A 15,262-nucleotide genomic window follows, 5' to 3' on the forward strand; every position below is an offset into this window, starting at 1 on the left:
CCCAGCATTTGCCTGGTGTGAAAATGGGAAACCACACGGAAAACCATCTTCAGGGCTGCCGACAGTGGGATTCGAACCCACTATCTCCTGGATGCAAACTCACAGACGCGTGCCCCTAACCGCATTTGCCAATATTGAGCAGGACATGAAATTAATATATTATATGAGTAAAGGGAAGTATATGGACGTCCTGGAGAGATTAGAAATGTATTCCCCACAAAAACAAAATGTTTACAATAATTTAAATGAGAACTTGAAGAAAATCTGTTGTTCTGGTTGGCTAATCAATATGTAAAAAGAAGGAAAAGAAAAGATACAGATAACATTAACCCAAGCTACTACCCCCTTACCATCTTTAACAGCCATCAAGGTCAGGCGTTCATTCCCTTCCCTTATTCGCTAGTGGCCTCTAGTCACTTCAGGCTTATTTCAACATCTGCTGTTACTTGCTGGTTAAATGTAAGAAAGGGCCAGGAGCCCTAACTTCGCCACAGATAATACAGGCTTTATCTATCTATCTATCTATCTAGTTTGTGTCTGGCTGAAGACCGAGATGGGATTCACCGCTCCGGTACATTACGTAAGTTTGGTTACATTATTCCATTTAATGGTATCCAGTATCAGGTTTCGAATTCATAATTCAAATAGGATTTTCTTCTTATTGAAGAATAAGAAGAACATCTACCAGGCACTCATTTCAAGGGCACAGCGGGATTGTTTGATTCACTCTGTTTACATCTGGACAAGAACCATAATAGGACGAGTTTGTTCAATAAAGCTACATTTCATTAGGCAACTCATTCTAAATATGTCTTACGAGGTAGAAAGTCCATAACTTAGTGGAGGATAAGAACTTCTAAGCAGGATTTTTAACAGTAAGTCAGACCATAGATGTTAATTTTATTTTTGATTTCATCCAAAAAATCAAGTGGTTTTTTAATACAAATTTTTAAAAGTGCTTCCTCAACATTAAGGACAAATATAAGAACTATTAATGCTATTTGAACAAGCATCAAGAGAAGATTTTAGTGTGTGTGCAATTTATTTATTTTTAAACTATTTGTGTTTTTAGTATAAGATTTGTTAATAGATCTTAGAATATGAGGGCTACACGTGGCATTTTCCATGAACTTAGTCAATACGGACCAATTGAGGACCAAAAATGGTCAAATTTGTTGATTCTAATGAAAACATGCAAGTAAATGCATGACATAATTTCAAATTTGTTGATTCTAATGAAAACATGCAAGTAAATGCATGACATAATTTATTCTTGTGTTATTAAATTAAAAAATAGATCATGCGCATTGTGCTGTAAATGTCTATTTTTAACTAATTTATGTTATGTTAGTAAACAAAAATGAATAGTTCATTCAACAAAATTCTGTAAAGCACACAAAGAATAATGTAAACCAAAATATGCCAAAACATTATTTTTGTACATCAATGGCTGATTGTGTTAGATTTCCAGAATTTCTTCTTGCACTAGTTTTTCATATTTGGAGTAGCCAGCCTGGTGGCAACGACCATTAAGGCATCAAGTCTATACGGTTTAACATAGTGGTTGGCCGGTTTGAGTCCCATTCGTAGAAAAAATATTCACGATCAGAATGTTAACCAGCAGAACAAAGAAACAAATATATAAATATATAAATATATAAACAAGAAAACAGCTGCCAAACCAGCCGCTAAGAACACCAATTGTGGCAAACAACGACGATGACTTCAAGAAACAGCTAAAACACAAGCACCGTGGTCCATAGATGGCCCTAACGAATTAAAAAAAAAAAAAAAAAACAAACAAACAAAGAAACAAATAAAGGCAGTCAATGTCTGAGAAACACTGAATCTCAGCATACACTTCAAATTAGAATTTGACTACTCGCTTCTTTTTTTTTTGCTTTACGTCGCACCGACACAGATATGTCTTATGGCGACGATGTATAGGAAAGGCCTAGGAATTGGAAGGAAGCGGCCGTGGCCTTAATTAAGGTACAGCCCCGGCATATGCCTGGTGTGAAAATGGGAAACCACGGAAAACCATCTTCAGGGCTGCCGACAGTGGGGCTCGAACCCACTATCTCCCGATTACTGGATACTGGCCGCACTTAAGCGACTACAGCTATCGAACTCACTTCTCTGATAATTTGTTTACATGCTTTCAAAACTCAATATAGCTGCTTGCAGATGTATGTGGAATCAAACAGGCTCAACAATTTTGTAGAAAACCTATGTACACAAGTATTTGAGGAAAATATGTGTAAAAAGTCAAATTCCCATTATCTTGTGTTTTATAATCCTATCACACTGCAAATTTATTAACTCCAACTGCAGGTCAGAGTATATGTTGTCTGCAGCAACTTCTCTCCTGCCCCATCCAAGCCTTCCCCTCAGCTCCACAGTTGCTTGCTTTGTTTTTTTCTCTTGAGCTGTTAAGCTGCTCTGCCATCACAGGTGAGGGAGTTGGTTGACCCTGTGCTAAGACTTATCTAACATAAAACATAACAATTATCTCACGGACAATGTAAGCTAAAAAAAAAGCAAACAAATTATACATTCAACATACTTGTCAAAGATGGTGCTGAGGAATGCCTCAGGAGGTAATTGTGTAGCACAAACTTGAAGAAGGTAAAGGTCTGCATCTACCATGGAGTTGCAGAAATTGCACTGAATGTAAGTCATAGCCTGCCCTTTGATCTGTAGACCATTACGAACCCACATACCGCTCAGTATCTCATAAAATGCAACCTGTAACAATAAGAAAAACAGACATGAATAGAATATATTTTTAAACACATCAGAGACTGTAATGCTCTCTAAAATTAATATTCAAATAGCCAGTCAATACTATTTATTATATATCACATACATTTGTTCCATCCTATTTTCAGGGCTCTTTCAGTGTATTAAGGTTCTTTGGAACAACATTATGAATAACACAACATTAACTAACATTAACACAGTTTAATCAACATAAAACATTTTACAATGAGAAGTTACAGTATTCAAATTAAAAATAAGAAATCGAAGGACTATTTCATGCTTTCATGGTCTTTAATTTCTCCCTCTAAAATTGATGTAATTATATATATTGCATATATTGACATGTAACATCAACAATAATGTTATTGATTTTATATACCACAAACTATTTTTACAGTTTTTGGTGGGCTGAGTGACTCGAACAGTTGAGGCATTGGCCTTCTAACCCCAACTTGGCAGGTTCGATCCTGGCTCAGGCCGGTGGTATTTGAAGGTGCTCAAATACGCCAGCCTCGTGTTGGTAAATTTACTGGCACATAAAAGAACTCCTGCAGGATTAAATTCTGGCACATAAAAACAAATATTATTATTATTACGGTTTTCAGTGACGCTGATGCGCCAGAATTTAATCCCGCAGGAATTCTTTTACGTGCCGATTAATCTACCGACACGAGCCCGACATTTTTTTTTTTTTTTTTTTTTTTTTTTTTTTTTTTTTTGCTAGTTGCTTTACGTCGCACCGACACAGATAGGTCTTATGGCGACGATGGGACAGGGAAGGGCTAGGAGTGGAAAGGAAGCGGCCGTGGCCTTAATTAAGGTACAGCCCCAGCATTTGCCTGGTGTGAAAATGGGAAACCACGGAAAACCATTTTCAGGGCTGCCGACAGTGGGGTTCGAACCTACTATCTCCCGAATACTGGATACTGGCCGCACTTAAGCGACTGCAGCTATCGAGCTCGGTCCGACATATTTAAACACCTTCAAATACCACCGGAATGAGCCAGGATCGAACCTGCGAAGTTGGATTCAGAAGGCACGGGCTTCGACCGCCTGAGCCACCCAGCCCGACAATTATGAACCCGCTTACATAAGTAAAAAGTCTGTCTCATCTTTTAGCATTCATAAATTCTTGGCGCTGGTGAGCGCTGGCATCTAAAAGCAGGAAACCTGCTTCTATGTGTTTGTATCCTTAAATCACACCATTGCGACTTCAATTTTTTTTTTTTTTTTAATCTCAGGAACCCTCACTTCCGCGGAACACTTGGAATTGCAGTCCTCTGAAAATAATTCAGCTAGCTCCCACGATTTTAGTATGATTGTAATGAGAATTTCTTATGTGTTTCCACGACTGGGGAGCGTGAGTTGGCGACTACGTGACCCTTAACTAAATCTTGGCATTGCTTCTACTTATTGGTGCCAGGCTCATCACTTTCATCTACCATATTCGACCTCTCTTGGTCAACTCATGTTCTTTTCCGACCCCGACAGTATTACGTTGCGAGGCCTAGGGAGTCTCATTTCCACGCCCTTCGCGGCCCTTATCTTTCTTTGGCCGATACCATCATTTTCGAAGGGTCGGATCCCTTCCATTCCCCCCCCCCCCCTCCGATTAGTCTTAATAGAGGATGGTTACCCAGTTGTACTTCCTCTTAAAACAACGACAACCGCCACCAAACTCCCTTTGACCAAACACAAAACAACAGACCCGGTTAACTGAGCCGTATATGACAATGGTGACAATCGTAGCGAGACTGTTCTACCGTGGCTGATTTAATAGGCAGCACTTCCGTAAGCCGCAGAACGCAGTGAAAGGTGGGATAAGAACATGGCATGAGTGACGGATGCGTTTAATAAATCAATATAACACCACATAATTAAAGAATTGTTGAGAGGCGTTGGCAGTGGTGATTGTTTTAAGAAGTACAATTGGGCTACCATCCTCTATTAGCATTAATCAGATGGGGAATAAATGGAAGACGTCCGACACTTCGAAGGTATCGGCCAAAGAAAGACACGTGCCACGAAGGGCGTGAAAATTGAAGACTTCCTAGGCCTCGTAAAAGTAATACCGTCGGGGAATTGAGACGAAAAAATCGAACCAAAATGAGAAACATCACAATACACGCAAGGAAATGTTGGTTAAGTGTCTATTTGGTTCGTTCGTTCGTTCATTCATTCATTCATTCATTCATTCGTTCACTCATCCCTTTTACACGGTCTACGTATTAATTCATATTTACATACTTTTTATATTGCTCTATATGATTCCCCTGTGGGTGAGGGCGGTACTACTGTATCCTCTGCCTGTCGTAAGAGGCGACTGAAAGGTGCTACAAGGGCTCTTGGGAGCGACCACGGGGTCCTTAGCTGAGTCCTGGCATTCCGTCCACTTACTTGTGCCAGGCTCTTCACGTTCATCTATCGTATGCGACCTCCCTTGGCCAACTCTTGTTCGTTTCCGACCCTGAAGGTATTAGGTGTCGAGGCCTAGGGAGTCTTTTTCACGCCCTTCGTGGCCTTGTGTTTCTTTGGCCGATGCCTTCATTTTTCGAAGTGTTGGGCCCCTTCAATTTTTTCTCTCGGACTACAGTTAATAGAGGATGGTTGTCTAGTTGTACTTCCTCTTAAAACAATAATCACCACCACGTGCACTACATGACTCTGAATGAAAGTAGAATATGCTTGCTTGTGATATGATAACTGAAGACTATTCATTCCTTATTAATTTCTTAAGAAAAACCACAACGAAATGCCAAGTATTGTCTGGTAAATTTCGATTAAATAAAAGTGTTACTGGTATATAATATAATCAACATAATTCATTACATATACCTTTGTACACAAGTTCTCTCTTCCCAGACGACGATGAAAATTGAATATTATTTATAGGCATTCGTATTTATCTCCGATGCCTATTACCACCGTTTCTCCGTAACTGGTGTAAATTTCGCTCACTTTTTTTTTAAACAAAATTAGAATTTGCTTTACGTCGCACCGACACAGATAGGTCTTATGGCGACGATGGGATAGAAAGGCCTAGGAGTGGGAAGGAAGCGGCCGTGGCCTTAATTATGGTAGAGCCCCAGCATTTGCCTGGTGTGAAAATTGGAAACCATGGAAAACCATCTTCAGTACTGCCAACAGTGGGATTCGAACACACTATCTCCCGGATGCAAGCACACAGCTGCGCGCCCCTAACCGCACGACCAACTCGCCCGGTAATCCCTTACAAAATGGACTGGGAAAACCCCCACTAAGTATCCTCAGATTCTGTTCATATTGTAGAGACTGCTCCAGAGTAAATACGTCACCAGCAGCCGTTTCCCATGTATGCAACATAATCGTAGTGGCCAGATCTTAATTCACTCGCTGGCGAATATAACAATAATATAGTATTGTCTTCCGATGCCTTTGCTGTCGAGACCCAGTGTTTACAGTGCACTATGTCTTCTGGTATAGACTAGAGCAATTTTGTTACTTTCATTCTTATCCTTGGCTTTGACAATATTTAAGTGGCCGAGGTATGAGCGATGCTAGCAATGCCATTCCTTAAGCAGCAAGTTCCTGCTGTGAAGGGTGTGAAAATGTTGCTCATTGTATTGATTGGCGCATTTCAGTAGGCTTGGCAGAATGATGTGTAACAACATCTTCCGGCTCAGTGAGGAAAAGCACCGGGAAACTACCTCATTCATTTCCCTAGTACGCCTGTTCAGTGATGCCTACGCCATCTATGACAGCTAATGGTGGAACTGTTGAGGATCCAACCAGCCTTCGGGCGGAGAACTGGAACATACACGCCTACATTCATTACACACACATACACACTGTCTTCCGAGTGTATCAGAGTTGCTAATTATGCCTTCTTAGACGGCTAAAGAGATGTCGCAATGCTAACATATCAAAACTACCAAAGCTCTGGTTTGTTGAACTTGGGTCAATTCTTCAGTTTTTGTTCTTTTCTACGATATCTTTTATTAGACTCGTGTCTCCGTCGCTATTGTTCAAAATGTTGCGGGTTCTCACGGACACCGGCTGATCAGACGCTCCATTCTCCCAGTCGCTGAAGTCAAGCTGATACGCCAGTCTTCAGGACATATTTTTCCTCCCTCATTCTTCAACAGAGAATACATCACTTTATTTGAAAGGCGTGTTAGGCATAGGGACGACGTGACTAGGCCATCGAAGTTGATGTTTGGTTCCCGTGGCATTGGCCTCCCCAAAGAGACTGGTGTTTGTTCGACTACTCTTACATAGGGAAGTCACAGCTCTGGGGTCCGTGTATTGCTTTCTTCATCTGGTTTCCCCGTGTGCTTTTTGGAAGGTGAAACGAGAATATTCCGTATTTAGCCGAGTCGTGAATATCCCAGTACCCTACCACCAGGATATAAAAAGGATGATAGATGCGAACAGAGTCAATGTTGGAGTTCAGTCATCGGACTGGGGCGAGAGCAGTGCTGGCTGTCGTCAGTGTTCCACTGGAGTCTGAATGAGGAGTTTTGTCGGGGAGCAGTATTTGGACTGGTGCGACAGTTGAGTGCCGTCCGTGTCCCACCAGTGTCAAAGTTCTGTCGTGTTGGATTACAGAGTAGTATGTGTGTACTGCCTTGGAGTACTGTGTGTGTGTGTGTGTGTGTGTGTGTGTGTGTTACCTTGGACTGTAGACTGTCTTGGAGTTTCTGTGCGGATCAGTGATGTGAGTAGATTTAGTGTTAGCTAGTACTGTTGAGCTGTTGCTGTTTAGTCGTGTTAAGCAGTTCACTGTGCCTGACTGTATGAATTACTGGACTTTCTCTGGAGTCGAACCAAGGAATAATAATCGTGCGTTGTGGGTGTCAGGAGCCCTGGTTCGTATCTGTCCACCTATAGCTATAATAGTGTGCGGGATGACTGGACTTGTGTGTGGATGTAAGGCGAGCCTGCCAGTAAGACTTATAGCCGTCTAAGATAATACCGACGAACTGCACTACCTCCTATGTGAAGAAGAGAGAGCCTTGCTTGTAAATAGGCAGCAATTATCAAGTGTGGTCATTCATGGTTGAATATAATTGCGTATAAGTGTGTGTGCATTTGAGTCATCCTGAAATAAATTACATCGGTAAAGCAAGTGTTTTATTCGTAACAAAAGTATTGTCAGAAGTTGTAGTAGACCCTTTGTGCGACAAATCATTGTGATCAGCGTGCATTATGGGACAAGATACTACAGGTTTCGACCGCCATCGGAAGCATTCCAGAACATCGGTGAGTGAGTACACACAAACAAATTGTTTGGTTTTCCTCTTGTGGTAAATTACTGCAAGCCCATCGAGGCCAGAAGCCACACGAGAATGGAGGGTCAGTAAAATGCCCTATTCGATAGGATGACGATGAAGATGGAAGAAGACTAGAAGAAGATAGCAGAAAGACAGACGACGATAAATGAGACGGAATACGGCTATACGGAGATGGAAGAAAGCCAGAAGAAGACGGAAGGCGGTCAGAAAAAAGACGGAGATGAAGATGGAAACTCAAAACAAGGTGGAAGACAGACAAAGATCGAGGAGGATCCCCACAATATAAAGCATATTCTGCTTGTGAACGCTCTGTACTGAAGACCTTGTCCAGAAGACTGCAAGTTCTGTTCCAGGAGGGAGGTCTAGCACCAAGTTCCCCGTTGAAAGGCCACCGTGGAGTTCGAGGAAAGCTGGAACAATGACGCCTGCATAGAAACTCACAGGTACGGGCGTCGTCACCTTCCCCTATTCCCCCTGGTTTACCGGTCTGCAATGCATAAGGTCACGGGATCTGTATCAGCAAGGAAGCCGTCTGGAAGAGCGCTGCGCCTTCCGGTGGATTAAGCGTTCGGCCGACTTGAGGACCACCGTCCCTGACTGATCGGTACAGCCTGGTTATGACAAGGAGACTCGAGGATGTACACGCCGCTGTTCAGAAGAGTTTGAGCAAAGAGAGCGACCGACTGAAGGCACGATACGACCAACGAACGGGACTCCACGGTAAGTTATAAGAACGACTTAGGGTGTCTGTAAAACGCCGTAAGGAAGAGACGCTTGTCTCTCAAGTTCCAGAAGACGTGGAAAGGTTATCTGCATTCTGAGGAGAATAAATTACGTCGGCTATCGAGTACGACAGGGGATACGATGAAGGTGATACATCTAGACCTATTGGCGGCATACCGAGGAATAGCTGAGGAAATGGCTGATCGGGACTATCAGCTCTCGCAGGCAGGCAATGTTACATGCCAGCCCTGTCGTAGCCCCGTTCGGCACTTCCTGAAAGGGGCTAGTGACAGACCAGGAGCTCCCAGCCGGCCACGAGGGCATAGCCGGCCTTTCCGTACATTGCTCTTGTACCGGGGGTACACCTCCTCCGTCCATTTGAACTGCGTGCCTTCTAGAAGGCCATCCATCTGTGATACGAATCTGAAGCTGTGTAGCGGAAGATATTTGAACCTTTAGTCTTTACATGTCTCTGCTATCGACTTATGTGCTCCCTCTGGAGGGACGACGGACTACTGTACTAATTTTTCAAGGGAAATTTCTATTCTATATGGTTGTGAACCTTGTGTGTTTGTAATTTTTTGTGTGTGTTGAGGTTGTCAGCACTTCTACGGCCTCCTCCTTCCTTATGTTATGGACCAATCAGAAAGTTTTGTATATATTTTTGTAGCCAATTAAAATTGGGGATGTGTACAGGCATTCTGCCTAGCTCAAGAGCTCTGGAACTTTCCCTCTGAGTTACTATAAAAGGTGGGCGCTTTAGGGCCGCATTGTCATCTTCATCGCTCCAGTCTAAGTGTGGGTACGGCATTGTAGGGGACAGGGACAGCCTTGCCCGTCGTCGGAAGGCCCAACAGCAGAAGGTAATGGCAGACATCTTTTAAAATATGTGATAGTTCCAGACAGTTAACTTGAGGGGAAGGTTTCAAACTTCTTTCTTAATGTAAAATTCTGACGTTTAATATCACCTTTTAAATGTAAATTTTCAGGCAAGTCTAAGGACTCTATTCAAATCCCTGCTGGGAAATATGTAACTTAGGGAATAAAGTGTGTTCACCCTCTTAATTCTCATTCAACTTGGTATGGGGGCGACTATGATTTTCTAAAACTCTAAATCCTGCAAACCATTCTGGAAGTTAATAATTCGTATCTAATCACCCCTCTGTACTATAGGATTAGCCTCTGTAACTTCGGGCCATAGGCCCACGTAGGATTTTAAGTGTATTTCAAAAGGAGTGCAAGTGTTTCGCCTCCTACCATTTTGTTCATGGCCGATTTATTAAACCTTTTCTTTTGTACACTAAGGCCATTTAAAATGGGCGAGTGACGAGTGTGTAAGACTGTCGAGGTGACATGTCAGTGCACATTGTTTTGAAGTTTATCTAGTGTAAAATTTGACAGAAAACTAGTGCCTCGGAGAGGGCAGACTGTAGTAAAATTTTGGAATGTGAGTGGAGCAAAATTGCTCTTTGAAATAGTGTAACTTTAGAACTACAAAGCTCATTTCTTGTACATTAGTGTGTCGACAATTTTCTCTATTGTACCTGATTTTTTGACTTATTCCACTCTTGTTATTTGAGCTGACGAGCTCCTTAACTGTCATTTGTTGTTGCTGATTCAGATCATCTATCAAAGTTTAAGTCAGAAAAAAGAAAGGAAAGAAAAATTCAAAATTTAGTGTTTTAAATTATGCTCTCGTTTTTTTTTCACACCAGCACCTTTTTACACCTCTGGGTTCCACAAAATCGCCGGAACAGTTCTCTTCGTCTGGTTTCCCCGTGCGCTTTCTGGAAGGCGCAGCAAGAATGTTCCGTCTCTAGCCAAGTTCGGAATATTTCCATACCTTATTACTAGGATATAAAAAGGTGGCTGGACACGAACAGTGAATCAGTGTTGGGAGTTCAGTCGTCGGACTGGGGGCGAGCCAGTGATGCACCGGAGTCTGAACGAGTTGTTGTGTCGGAGTTCGACAGTTGGACTGGGGCAACAGTGTTGGGTGCGGTCAATGTCCCACCAGTGTCAGAGTATCATCGTATTTGAGTACAGAGTAGTGTCTGTGTACTGCCTTGCCCCTTGGCAACGAAGTGCGAACTGTGACAGCTTCCAGCTGATATGTTGCGACAGATAAGTGTACAAATAGTCCGGCTCCATGGTTAAATTGTTAGCGTGCTGGCCTTTGGTCACAGGAGTCCCGGGTCCGATTCCCGGCAGGGTACGGGAATTTTAACCATCATTGGTTAATTTCGTTGGCAGGGGGCCGAGTGTATTTGTCGTCTTCATCATGATTTCATTCTCTTCACAACGCGCAAGTCGCCTACGGGAGTCAAATTAAAAGACCTGTACCTGGCGAGCCGAACATGTCCTAGGACACTCCCGGCACTAAGAGCCATACGCCATTTTATTTCAGTGTACGAACGCCACAACCCGCTGCGCATCCCGAGCTGGACGATCCTTCGAACGTATTGCATAAATTCTCAGTCGTGCCGTGTCTCAAACGAAATCCCTGCAGACAGATTATGGTAGCCACATAGAACGATGCCACTTGGCGTAACTCAGATGCCGATAATAACTAGTACAGTTCCACTACAACAGTGGCATTGTGCAGGTCATTGAAGCAGGAAATTATGACAATTGTTTGTCTTTCTGTCCACCAACGATGAGCTACGCACCGTCTTCGTCTCAGTGTTCTCCCCAGGAGGATACATTCAAACAAAACAAACACTCCGCAGGCGGCGGAGTCCCTGATGGAGAACGATACGCCATAGGAATAAGATGTTCTCCAGAGAGGGAGCGAGCAAAGGTGCTTCAGGTCATTTTGCTCTTTCTCTACCGCTGCTTTAACAGAAGGAAGAAGAACGGTCGGTGATTTTTACATACTAAAGCGGACAAGACTTATCGTCTTTAATCTTACCGATTTCAAGCAAGCTACGCAGACTACTTCTGCGCAACTTCTTTATTCGTGATGTGGATGGGTAGCTTAATATTGGGACTCTTCTTAGGCATCGCTGACGAAAAATGTTGAGCTTGTGAACCGATCTTGCTGACTTGTTCCAAGTTTCGCGTGCATATACTTATCGGCATGGTAATGGACTCGCATATCTGTATGATTATAGGGGTGGTCAGAGTAATGGGAATTCAAGTCCATGATCGCCAGAACAATGGCAGATATATTATCCCCAATGATAAATGTCCGTAATACTGTACACTACTACGTAATATGTATTTCTTTCAGCGTATCCTTTTCTGATCTCAAACGGAATTAAACCGGTCGGCGTCCTTTAAGAGTATGGTGAATGCAACTGAAGTGTTCGAGCAAATATTAATTTCCACAGTCCTGCAATGCTCGTTTGATAGCAATAATTATTTTGTCATGGCCAATGTTGACCTTAACACCAGCCAACACAAGCATACATACAACCAAAATAGCTTTGCCTGTCTTGAGCCAAAACATTTTAAAAACTGATGGTGCTTCAAAGTTTCTTCTAGTGGAGTTCTTTAAAAAAAGTTCTAAAACATAAGGAAAAGCATACTAGCGATACCCATGAATAAAACATGTAATGTACAAAGGAAGCGTCGATATTTCCCATTGCAGCACTTGCCTTCTAGCTTATCATAGTAATGATGAGAGCAGTGTTACCAACTCATTTTGTACTACGTCCTAACAGACGACTCAAAATGTTCCTACACTTATCCCATAAGTCCCCATTCAAGTGTAAAAAAGTACATGAACAATTACTAACAACGGTAAAGCACATAATGGAGATTATATGTATATTCATACGCGGGCGCGTTTCAGTCAAAACAGGAAGCGAATAACACTAATTTTTGCTTGCATCGTGATTTACTTTCTTCAAAAATTCATTATGGAACGCAGGATCACACGCTTTGCGACAAGTACGGCACTTATCTTTTGCATCAGCTAACTTACAATCCACATGTGGTGGAGGTGATTACTGTTTTAAACGGAAGAACAACTTGGCAACCATCCTCTAGTAACACTAAGAGGAAAAACATGGAAAGGATCCGACACTTCGAAAAATGCTAGTGGCTTTACGTCGCACCGACACAGATAGGTCTTATGGCGACGATGAGATAGGAAAGGCCTAGAAGTTGGAAGGAAGCGATCGTGGCCTTAATTGTACAGCCCTAGTATTTGCCTGGTGTGAAAATGGGAAACCACGGAAAACCATCTTCAGGGCTGCCTTTCGAAAAATGAAGGCACCGGCCAAAGAAAGACATGGGCCATGAAGGGCGTGAAAAATGAAAGACTCCCTAGGCCTGGAATGCTCTCATACCATCGGGGTCGGAAAAGAACAAAACTAAGGGAGGTCGGAGAGGTTAGATGAGAGTGAGGAGCCTGGTACAAGCAAGTGGAAGCAATGCTAGGACTCAGCGAAGGGCCCCGTGTCAGCCAACCCACGCTCCTAAGGGGATACCGTGGATGTTATTCTAATATTCCCAACCACTATCCACACTTTAAATTATTATTATTATTATTATTATTATTATTATTATTATTATTATTCCTACCATGCTTCCCTAAAATGATGTATGCATTCAGATTTGATTCTCAGTTTTCTCTATCCCCCTACTACTACCATACCAGTATTGCATTAAAAAACTTATATTCCGACTAAAAACTACTTTACATGGCCTGCTTATAACGCATCGTAATAACAGAGCCAAATTATTGTAGCACTATACCACATTTAGTAAGAGACTGCAGGAAAAAAAAACCTCGAGAAGCACACATCTACGTATAATATTATGATGATGATGATGATGATGATATCACTTCCACACAAGTGAGACGGCTAGTGCAGTGAAGAGTATTTAGTTAAAAAGTCCCTACGTTATGAAGTGGATTCAGAAATCTGACCGTATGTCCGTATTTTATTAGCTAAAGAACCGCCCGTTCCTGCACGAAGGGATACGTCCTTATGGTTGGAATCACTACCATGAAGGCAAAATATTATAGGCTAATGACTCACCACGTGTATAGGAAAAATACAAGAAAAAACAAGGGAACATTTCACAAAAAGGAAGTCATAGACATAAAATGCTCAAAGCAAAACTTTAACGTGATGCATGAGCAGCAAATGACAAATGAGGCACCACAGTGATCACAAAATTTTGCGCCCACAAGATCAATGCTAATGGAGTGAGCTCGCAGTTGCGATCAGCAGTATTCTGTAATAATGAAGCCCCTGGCTGAACTATCTTTACATCGGTCTGTTTTTAGACCAACTTTGCTTCATGGGAGTGAAAGCTGGGCGGACTCACGATATCTTATTCATAAGCTAGAAGTAACAGACATGAAAGTAGCGAGCATGAGTGCTGATATAAACAGGTGGCAGGAGGGTATTCGGAATGAGGAAATAAGCCTAAGTTAGAAATGGACTCAATGGAAGAAGCTGTACGCATAACCCGGCTTCGGTGGTGGGGTCATGTGAGGCGAATAGAGGAGGATATGTTGCCTACGAAAATACTGGACTCTGTTATGGAGGTTAGAAGGAGTACAATATTTGAAATTAAGAGGGTTCCTCCTATTCAATACAAAGATGTTTATTAACGTGAAAGAATCGCATATCGTTCACATGCGGTACTAGTTTCGACCGAATGTGAACGATATGTGATTCTTTCACGTTAATAAACATTTTTGTATTGAATAGGAGGAACCCTCTTACCGTCTTACTAATAAAAAGTCCTTGTACAGTTGTTTATTTATTTATTTATTTATTATTATTTGCTTTACGTCGCATCGACACAGTTAGGTCTTATGGCGACGATGGGACAGGGAAGGGCTAGGAGTGGGAAGGAAGCGGCCGTGGCCTTAATTAAGGTACAGCCCCAGCATTTGCCTGGTGTGAAAATGGGAAACCACGGAAAACCATCTTCAGGGCTGCCGACAGTGGGGTTCGAACCCACGAACCCCCGAATACTGGATACTGGCCGCAATTAAGCGACTGCAGCTATCGAGCTCGGTTACAGTTGTTTAACTCTTGTTTAGTTATACAGTGAATAAACCCTGTATAAGCGTTTTACATTTTTGTTACTAATACACGAGGTATACGCATTGTATTACTATACAGCACGTATACACTCGTTCCAAGGCGTAGGAATCTCTTCCTGCAGTTCACTGACGTATTTCGCACGTTCATCGCTTTTATGATCGCTTCTTCTGGTTATCTACGAGCAAAACTTTCCGGAAAGTCGCACAGTAGCACGGCACATCGAACAGGCAGTGGCAACACTAAGTCAAATACAGTACAGATAATACGCGACACTGAGCGAGATATCGAGGGACAGCTACTGGAGCTCACTCTAGCGGATAGACCTGAACAGTACTGATTCTCTCATAAGAGCGCGTGTATTTTTGCGTGAAGTTTTTGGTGTTATTTATGCGTTTTCAGTGAGTTGACATAAATAAATAGTAGTGTATGTCATTCCTTGATATCTCCTCTCAACATGAGGGGAAAGGTATGTGCTGTGTTTGGCTGCAG

The 15,262-nt window shown here is 42.3% G+C and overlaps 1 protein-coding gene across 2 annotated transcripts in view; it reads right to left on the reverse strand.

Moving 5' to 3' along the window:
- The window catches only part of Ubr3 (Ubr3 ubiquitin ligase), a 526,217-nt gene that overhangs the window by 206,709 nt on the left and 304,246 nt on the right, over positions 1 to 15,262 (reverse strand). For both annotated transcript variants that reach the window (XM_068227568.1, XM_068227567.1), the window contains exon 11: positions 2,567 to 2,748. In XM_068227568.1, the coding sequence (XP_068083669.1) occupies positions 2,567 to 2,748 (182 nt within the window). The remainder of the gene's footprint in view (positions 1 to 2,566; positions 2,749 to 15,262) is intronic.

This window comes from Anabrus simplex, chromosome 5, assembly GCF_040414725.1.
Source record: "Anabrus simplex isolate iqAnaSimp1 chromosome 5, ASM4041472v1, whole genome shotgun sequence".
NCBI classification, from domain to species: Eukaryota; Metazoa; Arthropoda; class Insecta; order Orthoptera; family Tettigoniidae; genus Anabrus; species Anabrus simplex.